Consider the following 22,734-nt stretch of genomic DNA (forward strand, 5'->3'; position numbering starts at 1 on the left):
CTACCACAAAACATGAAAAAAAAAGCATCAGTGCACCGCTGGACTTTCTTCCTGACTTTCTTCCTTCCTTTCTTTCTTTAAATCTGTGTCCTGTGTGGTCGATTTAAAGAATGTACGCCTTCATTGGATTTTGCTCGGCATGAATAAATTATGCTATGAGGGGAAAAAAAATAAAAAAATCCATATTAGCCTGGCCCAACTAAATATTGATCTCATTCTCTGCATTAACATATTGTTTACAGCGGAGATAAATAACTATTTCTTTTCTTTTTTTAACACATATGCAGTGAAAGAGCATGTTTGATGTGCAATATGGTGCTTATTGGTCCACTGGGGGGTTTCGCTAGAAAATAGCCAGTATTAAGGCAGATATACTACAGCATTTTAGAAGACTTTCCACATTAGCGTTTCATCTTATTTATTTGATTAAGCTACGGTTTTGATCCTAACATAATACCCTCGCTCTTAGAAGATTTCTTATCGATGTCTGACAATTTATTGTACCAGAAGCAGGGCTTATAATCACAAATTCAGGTTAATTTTCAGCCTTAAAGAGGTTAACATGCTTTAAATTCCTTTGTAAAAAAAATAATAACTGGAGTTGCATTAAGATAAGACATGAAAATGGACCAAATGTATTGTCAACACGCTAAGGAATCTCCACCCTAAAGTAAAGGTATTTGCAGGGTTCATATATAATTATTTACACTAGGCAATACTCTGAGCGCTTTAATTTGCACAACGGTTAACACGGCTTTCAAGGTGGTGGTGGTGGTGGTGAGGGGGGTGGGGGGGATTACAGAATATGTAATCAAAGTACATTCAATACTTCTGCTGCGAACGTGCTGTTAATTAATTACAACGGGAATTAATTGAAGGAATTAAAATTAACTCATTGTTTGACTTTTCTCGCTCCCCGTAATTTATTCATACCGGGTGCGATTAAAAATGATGTCATACATCCTCTGCACACTCGGAAATGAAAAAAAAAGAACAATGACTCCGTGAAGATGAAGGGAAAACTGAGGTAAATAAAAAATGAGTTGTCGCCAAATCTTGATCTAAATCCTTCCTGGAACCAGAACATGTCAGATATTAGGTGCAATAAATGTACAGGATTAAACTCAAGGCCCTTCTGGCGAGGAGCTCCTGGAAACTGTTTGGAAAGAGAAGAACGAAATAAAGAATAATAAAAAGAACTGTGACCGGCCGAACCTTTTGACTGTCATTTTCCAAAAGCAGGCCAGATTTCACACGTCCTCGCTTCTTGTCGAGATTGTTGGCGAGAGCGAGCGTCGCTTCTTCGCGATGCCAGCGGCGGTGCTTGACTCGCGTCGCCACCCTGTGGCGAGCAGTGCACGGTTTGACTCAACCCTTGCCAAAGCCGGTCAGAAGCCGACGACAGCCCTCGGTGCCATTTGTTGTTTTCCATTTGCTGACGAAACGTTGTCCATTTCTGATGAATAAAAGGATAAAATACACAAAATGAAGACGCCACGAGTCCAGCATCAACTGTCTGTCAGCTGGCAGTGGCTTCCTGTTGTTGTCACAGCTGAAGCTCCTGAAGTCGTCGTTCATCAAGAGGGCGCCGATCGGACCGATTCTCAAGAACAGGGGTGAGGCGAGTTTGGTAGCTACGGCCAAACTTATTTGGCAAATGGGTTTTAATCCTCCAGTTTGTGAGTTTACTTTTTCACAATAAAAGACTACTTTAGGTCAATGTTTAACGTTTCTTTTTTCTTCTTTTTTTTTGCAGTTTATTCATATTTTAACAATTTCACCTGCAATTTTCGATGCAATGCTCCATTATACAAAACAAAATAAGTGGAAGTTGAAATCTAGAGGTTCATAATCACCCCAACTAGACTTTTTTAATCGCCGGTTTCTCCGCCAATCATTGTGGCGGAAGTAAAAAGAGGTGAAAAAAGGAAATGAATGCAGGAAGAAAAAAATATTGGAGGGGGGCTGGCATCAAACGGTTGCAAATAAACACAGCGTCTGTCCCAGTGTTTTTTTTTCAAAGCACGATTCTTTTTGCCACACTTTTTTTATTGATGGAAATTCAGCCAGCATAAAGTTTCTGGTGGCCCCAACTACTGGGACAATTCCATTAAAAAACAACTGTGGAGAAGCCGGTGACAGCCCAACTTCAAGTGTTTGACTTCTGGGTGACCGCACTTTCCTCTTTCCTCTGTGTTCCTTCCTTCCCTCCTTCCTTCCTTCCTACCTTCCTTCTGTCCTTCCTCCCTTCCTCCCTTCTTTCCTTCCTTCCTTCCTTCCTTCCTTCCTTCCCTCCTTCCTTCCATCCTTCCTTCCTTCCTTCCTTCCTTCCTACCTTCCTTCCGTCCTTCCTTCCTACTTTCCTTCCCTCCTTCCTTCCTTCCTTCCCTCCTTCCTACCTTCCTTCCTTTCTTCCTTCTTTCCTTCCTTCCTTCCTTCCTTCCCTCCTTCCTACCTTCCTTCCTTCTGTCCTTCCTTCCTTTCTTCCTTCCTTCCGTCCTTCCTTCCTTCCTTCCTTCCCTCCTTCCTACCTTCCTTCCTTCCATCCCGTTGAACGCCAAACCACCACGTTGACCCGGGCGACTGAGAGGCTACTCCGACGACTAGCTGACCTCCTTTTTCAGCGAAGCCCGTGCTTAACTCGACGTCTCTGCCTATCAGAGCGCAGGTAGTAAAAAAAGGAAATGAATGGAGGAAGTGAACCGTCGGTGAAACAACTGGCACTAAAAAACGCCCCCCCCCCTCTGTCTCTTTCTCTTGCCAATAGCTGGAAGCTGCACAGTGCTGACATCACCCCCCCTTCCACGCACACACACACACACACACACACACACACACACACACACACACACACACACTTGATTTCAGCCCCACCCGCTCCCCCTTCCATTAGCCAGTCGCTCTGTGTCCCCGTGTTATTTAAAGCCGGGAGATCCTCCCTCTTTCCGCGAGCTCACTGTGTTGCATCCGTCTGCCTGCGTGCGTGCGCCCTGTGTGTCTCGGTGCGTGCGCGTGGCGTGCCCGCCCGCCTGCCTGCCTGCCTACTTGCTTTGCCTTGCCGTGCCTGCGTGCCTGCGTGCCCGCGCGCGCGCGCGCGCGTGCCGGGTGTATGCGCATAAAGAGTGCGCTAAAAAAGCCGAGGCAGCCAGTGGGAGAGCTAGAGAGAGGCAGGGAGAGAGGCGGGCGCGGAGGGGGAACGACGGTCGCAGAAGAAGAAGAAGAAGAAGAAAAAAGAAAAGAAAAAAAAGCCGCGTTTGAGAGAGAGACAGGAGAGAGAGAGAGAGAGAGAGAGAGAGAGAGAGAGAGAGAGAGAGAGAGAGAGAGAGAGAGAGAAAGAGGGAGAGAGAAGGAAGAAGGAGAGAAGAGGAGACGGGGGCAGCGCGAGACAGCGATGAAATTCATCCAAGCTATTTGCCTGCTGCTCCTCTGTCCGGCCGTGAGTCTCAACACCAGGTAAGGGAGGGAAACCCCTCCACCACCACCACCACCACCACCACCACAATCACCTCCTCTTTCTCCTCCTCCTCCTCCTCCTCTTTGCTTTTCTTACTGGCCACTTTGGCCCCGCCGAGACTCCGCAAACAAAAAGATGGAGAAAGGGTTTTTCTTGGTGCCGCGGCACCAGCTTCTCCCCCCCCACCCCCCGCGTGCTGGAGACTGTGGAGGGAGACTTGCCGGGCAGCAGCGGGAGCTGATCCGCGTCAAACTGGGGCTGCTGTGCGTTTCCGCGCCGGACGGGCTGCGAGACACTCGTCCTTTTGTGGCGGTTTGCTTTTTTTTTTTTTTTTTTTTTTGGGGGGGGGGGGCTGAGCGCAGTGCGTCTGCGAGCAGCGACTGCCTGGCGGGCGGGCGCCCGCTCCCTCTTACTTTTATCATCATCATCATCATCATCATCATCATCATCCGTCTGTGATGCTGATGCGCGACAGGAGCAAGTTGAAAGTGACGAGAGGGTGGGGTGCGGGTGGGGGGGGGGAAGGCTACTTGTTCCACGGTGGGCTCCCTTTATAAAGAGATAGAGCGAGAGAGAGAGAGAGAGAGAGAGAGAGAGAGAGAGAGAGAGAGAGAGAGAGCGAGCAGGTGTGTGCGTGCGTGCGTGCGTGTGCGAGCGAGCGCGCGTTTGTGCGCCCCTCCGCGTTGTTTGTGAGCACGCAGTGGTGTTTTCTTTCGGAGGCAGGCGGGCGGGCGGGCAGGCTGGAAGGAAGAGGAAGCGGAAGAGCAGAAACATATGACGATCGCCAGGGAAGTTTTGATGATTAAATCATCTTGAAGAAGAAGAAGGGGGGGGGCGAGAAAAGCTCTTTCCTTCCCCCTCTCTCCCCCTGCCGCCGCTGCCTTTAATGAGAGCCGTGAGAGGGAAGCAGAGGCTCCGAGTGTGTACCGGGGAGACATCACACGCAGGATGGCTGGCATGCATTATAAAGAGGAGAAACTTGCCTCCTCTTCAGTGGCCGAGGAATGCGTGTGTGGTGCGCGCGCGTGTGTGTTGCTGACATTTCATCCTGGTGTGGAAGGGCGGGATGGATGGATGGATTTCAACTTGACTGTGTGTGTGTGTGTGTGTGTGTGTGTGTGTGTGTGTGTGTGTGTGTGTGTGTGCTTGTATTTATTTATTTATTTGTTTGCTCGGTGGGGCGCTAAATAGACAGACGCCCGCGTTTAATACGGCGCCGCGTGTCAAACGCGCAAATGGTCGTGGCTGAATAATGCCGCCAGCCTTCGGGAGTAGACAGAGACTTATGCAGAGGTAGCCCAAGGTTATTGCCCGCATCCAACAAATCTGTCAATAGCACCGAGGTGCGCTGATGATGAATGACTCATATAACTAGAGGAGTTGGAGGGGGAGAGGAGGGAGGGAGGTGTATTGCTGTATTAACGTGTGTGTTTAGCAGTCAGCAAATTAGTCACACGCACAGTCTTCATGAGCCACTAATAGGAAAATAATGGAAGTTGGAGATGGACTGGATGCTCTGGGAAGCCAGTTTATCGGCTTTTGTGGTGTCGGGGACACGGAGGGGTGGTGTGTGTGTGTGTGTGTGTGTGTGTGTGTGTGTGTGGGGAGTTATTTTTGTTCTGTTTTTCCCCCCCTTTAAAACATAACTGGATTCAAGTTTGAGCTTCTCTTTAAGGTGTGAATGGACAAGGGAGGCATTGCCCCGCTTCATTCTGGCAGGCTGAATGCTGCCCTGTCGGGTAATTAGCAGGAAAATGCTGATGGAGTCTCCGGTCAATTAGTTTTCCTTCTCCTCTAACCCATAGAGTGTGTTCAGGGGCAGTGTGTGTGTGTGTGTGTGTGTGATGGTGATGATTCCAAGTAACAATCAGTCACACGTGAGTCCTTGTTGATTATTAATAATTATTACCCCCCTACCCCAATAAAAAGGACTCTCAGTACAGCAGCAGCAGTGTCCGGCAAAGCTCCTTTAAAGCAATAATGATTTTTCAGGCTGCTTTAAATAATAAATAAGCTCTGAAATATAAATTGGAGGAACCAGAAATGCTGAGGTTCCTTTGGATAACTTCATTCTTCGCACAAGCTGTCCCCAAAGAGGAGCTTTTCTCCCCCCAAAACAGACACGCACAAAAACAGAAGCAGGCGTGTGGCAGCGGCAACAGTCATCCGGTGTCACACGAGATCGTGTCCACACAAAGTCTTGTTGTTTTTCATGTTATTTTCATCAAAAATTGTGAATGTTTTATCACCTCTCTGACCATCTTGATTATTGTTATTCATTTAGCGCCCTGTTTGAACTCCTTGTTTTGGTTTACCAAACAGATTCTGTACGTTAGCATGGCAGTATTTACTGTCCTTTCCTCAATGCCACCTCTTCAAAGTGAATATATGCTATAGAAAAGCAGACGCATATGATGATGTATGAACTGGCGGCTCGTGTTTGCACTCAAAACCAAGTGCCGGGCTTTCTTTTTCATTTCATCGCCGGGCCTTTCAATTTTTCATTTGACGGAATATGAAACAAGGCACTGAAACAAAAACCCACCAAACATCATTATTTTACTATTTTTTTCTATTTTTCTCGGAACTTTAAAAGCCTCCGACTCCGGCGCCGGATGAGAAGGGAGAACCGTTGACCCCTCCCACCTGTCCGCTTCGTCGCTATCCTGCCACCCCAGCTGCGCCCGACGCGGCGTCGCTCTGCAAATCATCCTCAGTCAAACGGACAGAATTAGCCGCGCTTTACTCGCGGAGGGTAATTAACTCTCCGTCTCCTCCTGGTCCGCCGCCGCCCCGAGGTGATTCTGCCCAGGCAATAACAGATGGCGGCGCTGCATTTTACACACAGATCTTAACCTTGTTTTCTTTTTTTTTTCTAACCTCCCCCCCCTCCCTCCCTTCCCCTCCCCTCACCCACCCACCCACTCACCCACTCTTTATTTACTCTTGCTGACAGTGAAATTTTATCGTACGCGCCACTATATTTAGCCGCGCCTCGTTCGGCAACCGCGACCTCCCTCCGCCTGCGAGAGGAGACGCAGCCTGATGCATCTTTTGTGCTCTGCGGAGCTCCGAGGCGAACGCGCCGAGACGCGGCGGCGTCTTTTTTTTTTTTTTTTTTTTTGTTTCCCAAGGCGGTCCTTGAAAGGCCTCGTGAGGTGTAGCGCCCGCCCCGCTGCTGCTGTTGCTGGAGGTCAGGGACCTCAGGGACGAGGGCGGTTGTTTGTGACATCCTCATTCTTTTGTCGGCGCACTGTAACATGGAAGGGGCTGCGACCAACTGCAAGGTGTATCGGCGGAGACGAAACAAACAAACAAACAAACAAACAAACAAAAGAACGACTGGCGAGTCGGCGTGTCGACTCGCTGTCGTGACCTCGGCGGATGATGACGGCGAATCCATTTCACGCGGCCAGCGTGCCAGCAGCAACCCGCTGCCAGCAGCAACCCGCGTCTTGCGGCCCCATAAAGTCGCCGCCCAGGGAGGAGGATTTCCTGTTTTTTCTTGTTGCAATGGGGACCGGTGGAATTAAGCGCACAGTTAAAACTTGGAGAAAGTCTCGGGCCAACGTTGATATTTATTGAAAAAAATCTTCCTCCAGACATGAACAGTGAAACCTTTTATATGGACCCCAAACGAGTTTTGCTTCCACCTGAATATGGAACCAGCAAAGCTTCATACTATACAATAAATAACTTAACTTTGTTTGCACACATGCAACATTTAATTTCAATAGAAAAAAAACTGAAAAATGTAAATATGCTACTTTTTTATTTGTAGCCTTCTGATTTAGATTTCAACAGTAACCGTTTTCCATGGACTGATAATGCATTTAAAAATAACAATTACAACAATCAACCAAAGAAGTAATAATAATATCCTTCAATGAATGTCGTGTCCTGATTGACACCAAAATACCAGCAGAGCATTCTGGGATTTGTAGTATTAACAGTACACGTGCTGTGTAATAGCGGCGGGCCAGCACTAGTAGTGATCTTGTATTGCATATAATGGCACTGCGGGCCAAAATTTGGCCTGTGGGCCAGAGTTTGACAACTACGTCATAAAGCGTTTGGTCCACTCCCACTCACTGGCCTTGTACTGTTGATTTCAGCCTGGCTCTCACCGATGGTTCTCTCTCAGGTTCTCCGACTTCGGTCCAGTGACGGAGGCACGTAGAGACAACTGGCAGCTGGAAATGATCCGTCTGTGTGTGCGTGTGTGCGAGCGAGCGTGTGGATGGTTTGTTCCTGGGTGTGTGTTTTGGCCCCGCGATAAACTGGCCACTTACCCGGGGCGCGACCTCGCCTTCTCCCCCGAGGTAGCCGGGACGAGCTCCGGCGACCCTGAGTGCAGCAGAGGTGGTGACGGATAGCGGACGGACGAGCGGGACGGACGGACGGACGGACGGACGGACGGCAGGCGGCTCCTTGTGAGACATAGCGCCTGATTTAGGAAGATGCGGAATAGGAAGCGCTACAATACACTGCTTGCGCGCCTTGCTGCTTTGCGTGTCGAGGTTTGATCTGAGAAGATGGCAGTTGCCAGCATGCGCAGTGGTGTACGAGGCCGCCCAGTTTGAATGAGCGTGTTGCTTTGAAACTGTTGTTTGTTTGACAAGTTTGTTTTTTGAAGTTTTTTTTTTTTTTTTTAGAGTGATCTATCACAAAAAAAATAAAAGAAATGCTTTCATTATCCAACTTTCAAAGGGCTCACGACGAGCGGTTTTGAGTCAGACCGCTCATGTCTGCAACCCGGACAGCATCGGCCGTCCCCTGCTAGCGCCTGCCTTTTCGAACGTGCTTCGATAAAAACACAAAACTTGCAGCCGCAGTCGGTTTGAGTTTCGCTAAATCACCGTGCGCCTGCTGAATCATTTATTTGCATCCTCTTCACCCAATATTTTGCGCGTTCTGTCAGGAACGGACAGCATCTACACATTCATTAAGCCGGAAGCGCTAACGGGACTTTGTGCGTAATTTTGCCCGAGCGATGGTTGCAACCTGCGCAGCCGACCAGCTGCGTCATCAGTTAGCGCGTCTGATGGCGTTTGTGGCTTTTTTTCCCCTGCGCGAAATCTTCAGTAAGGTCCCCAGTTTGAACTCAAAGCAGAGTATAAAAAAAACAACAACAACAAAAAAAAACAAACCGAATTGATATTATCACGCATCACCTTTTATTTATTTTTCGGAAAAACTCTGCCGGCCTGCTGGTGCGACCCGCCTGACGAAGAAGGATGGGACTTTAATGGATGGAGTGGATTAGCTGGGCCACGTCATGGCCATGCAGGGCCATGTGTCATTGCAGAAATCAATCGCTGCTCAGGCAGAACACGGCGGAGGGGTGACACGCGCCGACGACTGTCCGGTGGTGGGTTCAGGGTCCGTGGTGGTGCAGCAACACCTCCGCCGCTCCTCCTCCTCCTCCTCCTCCTCCTCCTCCGCATCCGGCAACGGCTGTTTTTCTTTTTTTTTTTCCCACCCCCCCGAGGCTCTCCCGTCTCCGCACGGATCAAACGCTCTCCACCTTTTTACGGTCCTCAAATATTCCCTTTCAGAGCGCTTTTTTTTTTATTTTTTCACAGAGTGTATCCGAGACGTTTTCCCGCCGCCGTCTTTTGATGTTTCGCACCTCGGCGCATCCCCTTGGAAGACGAGCTATCTGGCGGGATCTCGGCGGCGTCAAATATTTACGACTATTTCGGACGGCAATTAGAAGGACTGCATGGCGCCCGCGGGGTGATCTGTCGAGCGCGCAGGTGCCGGTGCTGTTTTAATGTCTGCAACCGGCAGTCTGTGAGCGTGTCGTAAATTGAAGGTCCAGTGTGTGCAACTTTTAAGGAAGCCCGGTATTTAACAAAGGCCGCCTGATGTTTCGTATTCAGGACCACTGCCAGGCGGGCTTCCTTATAAAACGACGGTGCAAGATGGCAGCTAACTCGGACGGAGACCATGGATGCATTATAAGAACTGGATACCGGACTGGGGATATGGCGGAGGGCCGATCTTTTTTCCAGTGGCCGCTCGAGGTACTGCGGCAGAATGAATCCCATTGGCTCTTTCTCAGCCCGTTCTGATTGGCTGCGTCCTGACGTGTCTGTCAGTGACGCCCTCCAGGATCGTTCTGATTGGCTAAAGCTCATGTGACTTACAGAGGCATGATGCAAAGTGACACTACCCCACATGCGCTGTAGGCTAATTAATGCGGAAGTCAAAAACTTTTTCGGGACATGCACCGTGTGAGCGACTTCATTGAAATGAATTGGGGCTTGGCGGAGACTCGCGCTCTATAGTCTTATATACACAGTAGAAGAACTCTTCTCAGATTAGGAAACCCAAATGGCTTTTATTATACTGCGTGTATATACTTGTATTCATGGGCAGTATGTTAAGCTTTTAGCAATATAAAAATCATTAACCAGGCCAAATTTTACACACTGGACTTTTAGACTGTTTTTTAAAAAAAAAATTCTTTACCGCAAAATATTTTTCAGGCATGTGTCATGGATTCAAGTGCGTGGGCACCACATCACTGCCGGTAATGTGCAGCTCGGCGGCGGCGCCGGGCCTGAAATCTGTCACGTGTTTTTTGCTGAGTGGGGAAACGTTAAGCGCGGGCCAATCGCTCACGGGCGGGTCGATGCGACGCTCGCCGCTGACAATGAGCACGTTCAGTCCGGAGACGCTCTCCGGCAGAGAAACTGGACGTGACAGCTCACTCAAACACGCGGCTCCAATCCGGGCAGTTTCCACGTCTTTCTCTCCTCCGGCTCGTCCGCAGCGGGACGCCAAGCGTCTCCGTCAAATGTCGGGGCCGACCCCGTCGGAGAACGTGGAGGCCGACTAAAGGTCAAGCGTGAACCCGGTGTTGCATTGAACCTGCTCATTGACTCGTGCCGGCCAGACTGTAATGCAAATCTATACGCCGCTGGAATGCAAGTGCCTAGCGGGGGAGAGGCGCCGGTGTGGGGGGGGAGGTAATGACTAAGTAGAAACAATTCGCCTCTTATCCCTGGGCATTGTTCAGCCCTTGAACAACTGTTTTTGAACAAACAAGGCTTACCTAAAGCTCAACCGTTTTCCCTCTTCAAGTGGGGATTGGCTGCGTTAGCGTTTGCCTCGATTGTTATTGAGTGGGAGCGCCGTCATTATCCAGAATGAACTCGCTGCTTTATTTCCTCTAAATGACGCCGTGAAAGGCCCGCCGTTGCTTGAACTAACACCCTTGCACAAAACGCTTGTGTGTGTTTGTTTTTTTTGTTTTGTTTTTTGTTTTGATGTGCAGGGAAGCAGTTTGGTGGCGAGCCACCGGGTGGCTGGCTGCAGTGATTTTTGTCCTCGCGCTCAGGTTTAAAGGTTGGCATCTCAATTTTTTCACTCAGGGACAAGTGATTATTGTTCACGGTAAAACGGTTCCCCTAAAGTGCAAATTTTTAGAATAAAATATATTCAGTCCAATGTTTTTTTGGTTTTTTTTTAGCCTAGCACAGCTTGACTAATTCATGGGATTCTAAATTGGGAATTAGCCTTGTGTGTAGGTGTTCCAGTTCAGGGGCCAAGAGATTAGAACGAAAATATATAAATAAATATTGCCTCTGCATGCCACTGGTTAGACAAACAACCCCTCTCCCCACCACCTGGCAGAATAAAGGCACTTTGATTGGCTGTGACGATCACGTGCCCACCCCCAGAGGAGATACAAGGCTGTGATTGGCAAGAGACTTAAGGGTCTTAATGTGCCAGACAAAAATCTCAACTAAATTTGACTGATGGAGTTAAAGATCTCCAGGAAACAGGATATTTAGCCCTCTGTTTGCAGCTTCCTGTGAAAACTGGGTGCTCTATTGGACCTTTCCGTGTGTTTGTAAGTGGACATAAACTAGGTGGTCCTCTTGGAGGATGGAGCCAACACCTGGCTGGGGGAGTGGTCACTAACCTGGACGACGAAACTGTGAGGTATCGCTGCCCCATGTGACATCACAGAGGGCCACGGAACTGACTGTTCAGGCACACCTTTTTTAGGAAGTGGAGCGAGGAGTAGGAATGAAGAGTGGACTTTTTATTACTTTTGTTACAGATGGACGAATAACACATAGAAAACTATTTTACACTCAAAAAGTTAAAACACTTTCCTTTAATTGTTGAAACAAAGAAACTGCTGTGTTGATCTCTGTCGTGACTTTGGCCTCAGTGTGTGTGTGTGTGTGTGTGTGTGTGTGTGTGTGTGTGTGTGTGGGTAAATTACCCAGATTTCCTGTCTGCACTCAGTGCGCCCGCCATGAAATGACATCCATTGCTGAGAGAAATGATTATAGATATGACTTTCGGGAATGGGCTTCGACTCCCCAAGATGAGACAAAATGATTTTTGTGCAGCTCGGTGCAGCAGGAATCAGACTGCGGGTGATAATTGAAATTCAAAGGACAAAGCACAAACGGCCACACTCGGGGAAGCACGCTCGGCTACATGACAGTAATGAAGTGGGCTACAATAAACACAACCTTTAGGTAGCTGCTTGCAAATGGGAAAGCAATTAAAAGGAGCGCGATCGGGGTCGCCGGACGCTTGGTATTCGAGGCCGCGGCTGGGGCGGCGTGCCGCCGTTGCTCTTATTGTTCTCCGCAGACGCGCCAGATGACAACGGCTGACAAATACGCCAAAGTCGTATTTCAAGGGCTGCCGGTCGTCTCGCTCCCCGAAAGTTTTCTTGCCGTAATGTGGCGTTCAAGAAACTGAACACGGACTCGTTTGTTGACACACGTACACAAACAATGTTGGAGGGTTTGGTTAAGACCAGAAGGAGACTCCTTTGTTCGGCATCCTCGATTATTAAATGCAATACGAAATGTGTTCCCTGCAGTAGAGACTCATCATGCAGGCAGACCACCTCGAGAAAACAAACACTCTGCTGCCACTGCATCATCATTTTTCCTCATCAAACTGTGAGGGAGAAACGGTGAATCAATTCTATGGACTTTTTGGAGGTTTTTGGAGGCCACAGAATGTGCGCTGTGTTCGAGTAAATCCGCTAAAATCTCCACTTCTTGTCCTTCCTTTTGTTTTGTTTGGTATGATTGAAATCTAAACCAAACACCAAGATGAATTTGTTGAATGATTGGATTGAAGGCGTCATGTTAAAAATCACACATCAAATTCATTTACAGGTGCTTATTTTTATTGTTTTGGTCCCAATCTTCACAAGTTATCAAGTCGGAGCCAGTATCTCTTTTGTGACATGAGAAATGGTTAATTTGGAGAAATGATCACTGAACACACACTTGAAGTTTTATACATCAGTTTATTTTCTATAATCTAAAACTCTCTTGCTCTCTCTCTCTCTCACACACACACACACACACCAACCTGTGGCTTGTAAAGGCACTAATGATAGCCAAGGTCTCCTGCTAGCAGCCATGCTAGTTCCCAATGCTAAAGCGTTTTATCTTTTTTTTTTTTTTTTTTTTTTTTTTTTTACCACAAAGCACGAAGACACACTTTGTGCTGCACCAGAGCTTGTTAAACAAACCAACGCACAAACAGTCGCCAGGGAATCGTGCGCCGCTAATGTCTGTTTATAGGCCGGCTACTTAATTAGCAGTTTAGCCGCAGCATTGTTAAAACGCTTGTAAACGTACCTGCAGAAACCAGTTGGAAGCCTCCGGATGCCAGCGTGACCCCCGAATGCCGCCAGCAGTGTGCGGCCAATCACAATCATCGACCAGCCGCAGCACCGGCTCGTTTGTGCTGCCTGCACAATAATAGGACTGCAATATAATTAACAGACATTGACTAGTCAAAGTCAGCCCAAAGCAAAAAAAACAAAAAACAAAAAAACTAACAAACAAAAACAAGCTGTTATTAAAAAAAAAAAAAAGAATGTTTAATTAGATAAAAAGTTTTTGCTGTTAACAAACTTTTTTCTTTTGTTATAATCACCTGAAAATACATTGTGTCCAGAATTGGAGACATTGACACACGACTTCAGTTGCAGCAAAGACTTCTTAAATTCCGGGTCACAAACTTCCCTGCGGCTGCTTGTGGTATTTGACTGACGAGAACCAAAGGAGGGGACGGCGGGCGTGCACGCAGTTCCCAACACCTCTTCCTCGACCAGCACCGCCTTTTCCAACCGTCGCAAAGACGCAACACTGTTGCGTCGCCATTTACCCGACAGGAACATAGAGAGCAAAGTGAGAAAAGTGCTCAAAGCTAGCGTCAGCACTCGGCGTGTCAAGGAAGCTGCAAGTTGGGGCGTCTTCCCGCTCCCTCTACCCTTGTAGCTCGTCATCACAGACATCTCTCGCGAGCAGGCAGGCGCCTAATTGGCCGCCTTGCTGAAAACACAAGGCCCCGTTGGAGGCTCGGCTCGGCTCGGCTCGGCTCGGCTCGGCTCTCCGCTCCGAGTCAACTAGCGGCTGCAGCTTAAGATGCGTCTGCTGTTTCGAGGGGGGGATTGCAGCCGAGCTGCTCCTCTCCTCTCTGAAGCAGGGAGAATCCATCAGGTTCCTGTTTATGCCTGCGTGTTGGGTGGAACAGGAACAGCCTGGTGGCAAACAGACCGAACAAGGCGCGGTGACGGCGTCTTTATCGGACTGCAGCGCCACCAACGGACAAGAAGCGGAGACTAAAGAGGAGCATTTTCAGAAGCTGGAGCTCCGCAGTTGCCGAGCTACGTATTCAAGCTGGGGGCTGGGCGAAGCAGCCTGCGAACTCATAAATATAATGGGAGCAAACACTTTCTGTGAAACAATTTCAAGGCCCGCTATATATTTTATGTCCTGTATTCAAGACTGTTCCAGTAAATACACTCGGAGCAACAGTCTGCAGCATTTATTATGGATTATAACATTGAAGTAATCGTCTGGGGAGCGAGCGACTTTAGAAATCAGCCAGCGCCGAGGTAAAACTTCAAGCGCAAAGGCCTGTTCTTTTTTTTTTTCAGTTCCTTTTTTTTTTTTTTTCAAAAAAGGAACACGACTGCTTTAATTGCCCTGCACATGTTTTCTTTTTTTTTTCCTCACTCAGCTAAATGCCTTCCTTTTTTTATTCACTATACTTGGCCGAGCGAACGGCAGTCTTTACGCTTCAAATTCATGAAGTTTGACTCCTTCGCGGCGGGGGAGCCGCCCTTCACAGATGCCAGGGTTTTTTTTTTTTTTCTTTTCTTTTTTTTCTAAATAATCGAGCGGCTCTGCGCTGGAGCAGGTTGGGCACTGCCTTCAAGTCTACCTGCAAAGCCGGCGCCGCGGGACGGGTTCTGATAAGGAGGCGCTGGCGTCCACCCTCTGCCGCCTTGATTTGGTTTTTTTATTTATTTCTTTTCCCGTGCGAGTCACGACGTGCTCCTTTAATCACGGCGCTGCCACCAGCCGCTCCCCTGATTTCCTCCTTTTCCTTCGGAGCTAATTGACTCGCCGTGGAAGCGACCAAAGTGCTGCCGGTTGCGCTAATCGCGACATAATAGACCAGAAAAATGCTTCTCATTGGTTTTGGTGTCTGAGGCGTCTGACATAGACATTTTTTAAACATAGACATAGACTTTATTGATCCCCTTGGGATCAGGACGAACAGGACGAACATGTGTCATGTCCCTGTGTCACTTCTATTAGACGACTGCAGACGGCCTCTCAGCGCTCCCTCCTCTGGAGGTGAGAGAAGCTCCCACTCCGCGACTCCAACCCGTGTCAACGGGCGCGACGTCGATATCGCTCTTTTAATCTATCGCCACTGTGTCCCGAACGATGAGTGGCACCCGCTTCCAGGAAGAGCAGCGGATCCACCAGGCTCCCGAGAACACAGAACCCAAGGAGGCTTCGCTGATTAAACTGTATTTAATCTGCACAGCCAAAAAATAAATCATGATTCTCAGAGATGAAAACAGGTAATTGATTGTGTTTAACGTCAGGATTTTCCCCCTCTTTCTGTTCCTCGGCAGCGTTTGGCCTGGCAAACACATTCGCTCGACGGGTTACACCTAAATCCTGCCGTAATTGTTATTTTTGACAGCACTGTAATTCATTAAGGGTATTAACGTTTCAGGAATCTGCAAGCAGTCGAGATTATACAAGGTCCGGTGCCTGACGTCGGCCGCCGCGATGGAGGAGTCAATTATGTGAAAAGCGCGCCAGCGTTTGTTCGGTTTCAGGAGGGCATTTCAAATGTTGCCGTCACATCTGTTTCGCGCCGACTGTAAAGTGGGAACACCTGTTATGAATATGAGCATGAGCTGTGGAATGTTTCATTCATTCATTCATTCATTCATCTTCTATACCCGCTTATTCCCATTCAGGGTCACGGGGGTCTGCTGGAGCCCCTCCCAGCTGTTTTAGGGCAAAGGCAGGGTGACACCCTGGACGAGTCGCCAGTTCATCGCAGGGCCACATAGAGACAGACAACCATTCACACTCACATGCACCCCTACGGACAATTTAGGGTGTTCAATTGACCTCACATGCATGTTTTTGGAGTGTGGGAGGAAGCCGGAGAACCCGTAGAGAACCCACGCAGACACAGGGAGAACATGCAAACTCCACACAGAAAGGTCCCAGGCCCGGGGAATGTTTCATTTTCTCTCTTATAAAAAAAAAAAGAAGACAATCATCATCATTATCATATCATTTAAATCGACAGAGGTTCGATTGTGGTAATAAAAAAGACCTCTTGATAACCTTCAAATCCTCCCCTGGATGGTGGTTGAGGGACTTTTTGCTTTAAAGTCTTTTGGCTGCTTCATTTCAACATTTTACCTCTGTTTTAGTTGGAAAACAGGATGAACAGGAGTTGAAGCGAGTTGACAATAAGGGAAGGCAAACAGTTTCACATTTTCAAACCACGCCCTCCGTTCGCTTTCCAATTGGCATTTTCATTTTCTTTGTATTATTTTGAGGAAACAGTCAGTAATGGTCGCAGTGGGCCGTTTGTCTGGTCTAAACACATGTTGCTAGCAAAATAAAAGTTTTGTCACCAACCTGAGTGAAAATTACACCGAAGACGGGCCAAAGAGTTTCAGCCAAAGCGAACGATTTGATTCGACAGGAGACCGTCAGCGACAGCGAATGACCATTGTGACAGCGCTGGGACATTTTGTAAGACTTTGGTATAACAATAAGCTTTTGCATAAAAGCTAGCTACATTGTTGCGTCAGTGTCGCATGGCCAGGTAACATCATATCTGCTGTGGACTGTGTCACTGTGAGTTCAGAGTCAGCCACAGTCTCATTTACGGAGCTTTCGGGTGTGCGTTTTGAAGAAAATCTCATGAGACAATTTAGAAATTTGAAAAACTGGTGATGTCGCATCGCTTTCGAAACAGGTGCAGAGTTGTGTCTGTTAGTTGAGTCAAATCCATTTTCAAACTCAAGTCAAACTGTCGCGCCGAACGCGGCGGCGTGCGGTTTTGTTTCGGCGGCTCGTTTCTCGCCTCGTGCCAACAGACGCAGCACATCCAGGATGGAGGATCTGCTGCTCTACCACTCCTGCCGTACTGCTCACATATGTGCAACGTTTACATGTTCAGCCTATAAAAAACAAACAAACAAACAATAAAGACCACTGAACTGTACACCGAATGATGTGGTTTTTACGTCCAAATATTTAATCACTCCGGTTGGAATGACTCCTCCACGGCCTCGCTCTCCCTCGCTCTCCCTCTCTTCCTTTCTCTCTCCCTCGCTCTCCCTCTCTCTCTCTCTCTCCCTCGCTCTCTCTCTCACTCTTCCTCTCTCTCTCTCCCTCGCTCTCCCTCTCTCTCTCTTCCTCTCTCTCTCCCTCGCTCTCCCTCTCTCTGTGTCCCTCTGTCCCTCTCTCTCTCTCCCTCTCTCCCTCTCTCCCCCTCCCTCTCTCTCTCTCTCTCTCTCTCTCTCTCCCTCTCTCTCTCTCCCTCTCTCTCTCTCTCTCTCTCTCTCTCTCTCTCCCTGTCTCTCTCTCTCTCTCTCTCTCACTCCCTCTCTCCCTCTCTCTCTCTCTCCCTCTCCCTCTCTCTCTCTGTCAGCCCCTGAACGATTCTCAGCAGGCGACCTCAGCTACTTCAGCCCTCCAGAACTGTTTTTGAAATGACAGTTGTGTTGTCTCTGCCCTGCTTCGCCCTTTTGTCGAATGCAAAAATTAATTTGGTGCAGCGCGGCGGCGGCGGCGGTGGCGGCGGAGGGGTCGTGCCAGCCAGCGTGTAGGTAGCATGTCGCCGAGGAGTAATTGAGGTCTGATCAGCGTCGAGCGGCGCCGCCGGATGAGTGTCAGGGCTGCCAGAATTCGCTCCGCAGCTGTCGGCGGCCTCGAAAACGTAACGCGACCAAACAAACCCGACGCCGGCGTCCTCCCTCCCCGCGAGGAGGCCGCGGAATTCGGAAGCTGTTGTCGTGCACGCGTGTCCAGTGATCCCGGGTCGAAAACCAGAAATACTTGAGTCTCAGGAGAGCAGGAAAAAAAAAAAAAAATAGAAAAGCCCCGATGTCCAGAGAAATCACGCAGGGGTCCCGAACTGCAAACTGCCGCTGTCATTTTTCATTTTCCCTCTGGTTATTAACCCTCCCATCCACCGCCACCACCTCCCCACACGCGCACGCATTTCTGCAGGTGCACTGCACGCCCGGAACGTACCAATTTTTCACCGCTATAATATCTGCTCCTCGCGGTGAAGGCTACATAAATCTGACTCCTTTATCAGCAGCCGACACACCTGCTCGACGACGCCGGGAACCGGATCCCGTTTCTTTTTTATCTAATCATTTTGCACAAGCATATTCCGCTGTCAGGATCCATCCTGGCTGACAAGTGCCGCTCCTATCGGCACGCTTTTTATTTTATTATTATTTTTTTTTTCCCCACAGTTTTGCCATGACACCAGAGTGATAAGTACGATGCGTGTGTCTATGTAGGTGTGTGTGTGTGTGTGTGTGTGTGTGTGTGTGTGGCAATGACATGCAGCGTTTACCTGCACAAGGGAGGCATTCGCTACACAGCCCACGGTGGCAATTTCCTTCATAAATGTTTGCGCTTCATATTTTTGAAGGGAGGATTTTGTGTTTTGTGTGTGTGTGTGTGTGTGTGTGTGTGTGTGCGTGCGCGCGTTTATTTTTTGTTTTCCTCTGCCCGCAGAGCTGAGTGTTTGATGGCACGTTCGAGACCCCTTACTGCTTATTCACTGCGCCAGAAAAGCTTAAAAAAATAAAAATAAAAAAAACACAGCAAAAAAATCGACGCCTTGAGGAGAGGAAATGTGAAGTGCCACAGACGTTATTGATGCGCGGGTTCCCGGTCAGGGGAGCCACAAACTTGCGGCGAAGTGTCGTGTTGGCGGGCGAGAGCGTCCGTGTCTTCCGACGTGTTGGCATAAATATTTCACGGGCCGAGTTTTATGGCGGTGGATTAGCGGCTACGACGCTCCTCACGTCGGCTCGACAAATCCTGAGTGGCAGCCGCCCGTCCGATACGACCCCACGTCCGCCGGCTCCGCCAGCAGCCGTCCCACACTGGTGCCCCCCCCCCCCCACCCCCCACCCCCCGTCGCCAGATGTTGCCTGGATCTCGGCGGCTTCCTCTCTGGTTTTCACACCAGACAAACAGCTCACGCTCCTCCTCCCTCACATCCCACGCGTTTCTCTGCACAAGAGCCTCGCCTGAAGTGCCGCTGTGCTGTTGCAAAGGGCCGGGGATATCCGTCCAAATCCCAAGAGTGTCGATACCAAGGTGAGCATCGGTATCGGCGCTCGCGTGGCGAGATCGATACTTTTGTTGCAGTTTGTCTTCCAGACGCCCAGTAAATTATTCCAACTTCTTCACAGATTCTGTCCAAGTCAGTCTCTCTCTCTCTCTCTCTCTCTCTCTCTCTCTCTCTCTCTCTCTCTCTCTCTCTCTCTCTCTCTTTCCCTCTCTCTCTCTCGCTGGTCATGAAGGACCTACAACCGACTTTTTTTTCAACAAATATTTCAAGTCATGGAAGGTATTTTTTGTCGCGTTGTAGACATTGCTGGAGTTCCATTTTGCTACATTGTTACTTTTTTGGTTAATTTGCACCTGTGATCAATTACGTGGTGTAAAGGTGGTCTAGTGGTTGCGTTTCCGCCCTGAGACTGTTAGGCTGTGGGTTCAATCCTCGGCCTGGTCATACCAAAGACTGTAAAAATGGTACCATTGCCTCCCTGCTTGGCACTCAGTGTTCGGGGGTTGATGGGTCAAATGCGAAGAACACATTTTGCATCCTTCGGGATGTTATAAATCACTGGGACATTAACTTTAACTTTAAATGTTTTATAATTATATACTGTTAAATTGGTTTGTATTGTCGTTAAATTTAATAAAATGTATGTTTATTTGCCTAAAATTGTAATCGAGGACAATCCCCAGTGTCGCCCCCTGCTGACTGCTGCAGCAATGTGGGCTTCGCTTCCATATTTTCCGTCGACACAACCGCGTGCACGACGTTAGCAACCGGAGCAGGTGGCGGCGACCGTATGTCAGGGAGCCATCACGCGGCCGCAGTCTCACAAGTGCAACCAGCAGCACCCTGCACTGCTTTGTGCTGCCAGTTGTGACAGTGTGTGTTGTGCTCAGGATGCTATCACCCAGTCCGGACCGTTCCACCTGGAACCGGAGCCTCTCCCTCTCATGTTCCGATGCACCATCACTTGCCAATCAATTTTTTATTTATTTTTTGTGTTTAGGGCTCACTATTTGGCAGCAAATGGGAAACCCAGTCATGCAGCTCAGCGTCTTGTTGATTGCATCTCTCTGATCAATCCCTGTCTGCCCATCCCCCACTCCACCACTGCCCACACACACACACAAACACACACACACACACACACACACACAAATCCCCCTTTGCTTCTTATTCAGTATGGAGCAGAGACGATGTTCAGGGTTTTAAAAAAAATATGAGCTTTCCTTCTTTGGGCTGTGTGTGTATATACATCACACCTCTGCACTGGGCAGGGAGAGGGCAGTGGGGGAGGGTTGTGTTGACCACTCCCCTCCGCCCGTCTGTCAGATGTCTCGCTTGGCTGAGCTCCACACAGTGATGGTGTTGACAAAATGACAGGAGGAGGCCACACTCCAGTGAATGTCAATTTGGCTGCACAGGAGCGCCGACGCGCCCACACACCAAAACAGATTTCAAAAAAAAAAAAAAAAAAAAAAAAAGGAAAGAAAGAAAAGAGGAAGAAAAAACAAAAAAGATGTGTTTGGTGGGAGGGGTGTGAGTGTAAAGGGAGAGAGAAAAGGAAAATCCTCGCGAAGAATCCGATATTTACATAAGATATACACGATCACGCGCACGCCTAACAAAGCGCGCCGCCACTCGCTCTCCGCAGCTAAAATTAAACCCCCCCGGCAGCCCCAATTATCTGACACGTATCAGAGATCACCAAGCAAATGCTTCCTGGCACTCGCAATTATGACGAGACGGCGACGGCTCGGGATCCCGCGACGTCGCTCGCCGGCTCCGAGGTCCGCCAACCTCCTCCCGCAGCCTCCGCCGCTCCGGCTGGGATTAGCCACGCATTGTAATGTGTCTGTAATCTCATAATCTGTCTATTAGGGGGCGCAGTTACGCACAAGCCCTTTTTTTAAATGTGTAAACACAGATCGAGTGTGGGGGACGACGGAGGTCATTGGTGATAAAACCGAGTTGTCGAACCCTAACACTGGCAAGCACCTGGACCTGCCTGACTAAAAAACAAAGAAGAGAAAAGAAACAAATAAAAGAAGTAGAAAAAATAAAGGAAATTCGCCTGGGATGGTAAATAAAGCGGGAGCGAAAGCGTCCTCCCATGGCGCGTTTGGCAAATTAGCATTTGATGACAGGTGTTTGGATTTACACTGACTTAATAAGCTTTGTGAGAGTCCTGGGAGGATGAATGCAAGGGGGTTTGGGGATTACCTACTTCCAGGACACCGCTAAAGACATGCAAATGGAAAATTGCAGCTCCAAATCCATTAGAACGTGTCCATATCCTCATCCCGAGCCTAAACCCCCGCAGGAAGACGGAGGCAACATCGGCCGGGTCTCGCACGTGCAAAGTCGCCGTGGGAACGCTGGAGATGGAAAAATAGACAAAAAAAACCCCAACAGATTTTCTCAGATGCATCTCCTTAATATGATAACACGCCGACATTCCACATCACGATCACACGCTTTAATTGCAAATGCGCAGATGCAAGGTCAAATGTACGGCACGCCAGGCGCCGCCTCCACTGATCTCCGTGGTTAATTAATGTTATCGCTCCGCGCTCGCCGCCTTCTACGCTTTTGTGTCGCAAGTGCAAATTTGTAAGCGTTGATCCGGAAGCGATTCGACGCACGCCGTGAATTACCAGGGTGACTGGGTGCAGTTCATCTCGTCACACGATCACACGGCTCTGGAAGACGGGTTAAGATCGGGTCGCCGAACCGAATCAAGGACGTTCATTTTACTTTTACGTTATTGATGACTTTCATTCCTTCTTCCTTGATTTCTTTAGCTTTCATGTCTTGAACACGTTCGAATGAATGTAAAATGAAAATATTATTCTCTGCGGGTCGCTTATGTTTTTTTTTCATTGATGTCAACGTTTAAAAGCAGCAAAGGAGTCGTTCAACAGCGTAGATCTCCGACACGAGGACTTGCTTCTCCCGCGGAATCCAGATTCTAGACCATCTTGGATGCATCTGTCCCTGTAGCTCGTGTTGCACAACTCGGGCTGTGATTTCAGTGCGAGGTGTGTAGCCTTGGAGGTCATTGCCAACGGCAGATTAACTGGGAAATGTTGTAATCAGGCTACGCAAGACGTCTTAGTCAATAGCAGAGGTAGTAGTCGGGTCGATGCAGACCTTGCGATTCACCACCAGTGAATCACACAAATGCAGCTTCTTCTTGTCTGATGGATATTATTTCCAACAGTGCTTGTATATTTCTTTCTTTACAGTTTTATTTTTTACTGAGAATATTCTGCGTGCGATCATGACTTGCGTCACGGTTGACCTGAGTTAACCATGAGTTAATCCTGAGTTAATCTGAGTTGATCATCACATCAACAACTGGAGGTTTATATGGTAGAGAAAGACGGACAAGCGGGTGTTATTAAGATTGTTGAGTGTGTTGGGTTTTTACACAGACTGCCATGGTGTGCCATGTGAGAACAGCCCTCTCGATGTTGTTGAGCGTTTTTAGCGCGGTTGGCAAAAGGTTAACTACGCATTTTCTCGAATCTAAACCTTTTTTTGATGCTGAATGTAGGAAAACAACAAATATTTGAGTGGCTTTGGAATATATGTGGCAGCATATATACGTGGGCTCTGTTATCTTT

General features: G+C 48.5%; 1 protein-coding gene across 1 annotated transcript in view; it reads left to right on the forward strand.

The window, feature by feature from the left end:
* The first annotated feature begins 3,265 nt into the window (after window positions 1–3,265).
* Window positions 3,266–22,734, forward strand: part of luzp2 (leucine zipper protein 2) — a 140,777-nt gene continuing 121,308 nt past the window's right edge. Inside the window, exon 1 of the mRNA XM_076018171.1 lies at window positions 3,266–3,453. Within this exon, the coding sequence (XP_075874286.1) occupies window positions 3,392–3,453 (62 nt within the window). The 5' untranslated portion in view covers window positions 3,266–3,391. The remainder of the gene's footprint in view (window positions 3,454–22,734) is intronic.

Source organism: Nelusetta ayraudi, unplaced genomic scaffold, assembly GCF_046127955.1.
Source record: "Nelusetta ayraudi isolate G7.1 ecotype Tasmania unplaced genomic scaffold, CSIRO-AGI_Nayr_v1 ptg000002l, whole genome shotgun sequence".
NCBI lineage: Eukaryota > Metazoa > Chordata > Actinopteri > Tetraodontiformes > Monacanthidae > Nelusetta > Nelusetta ayraudi.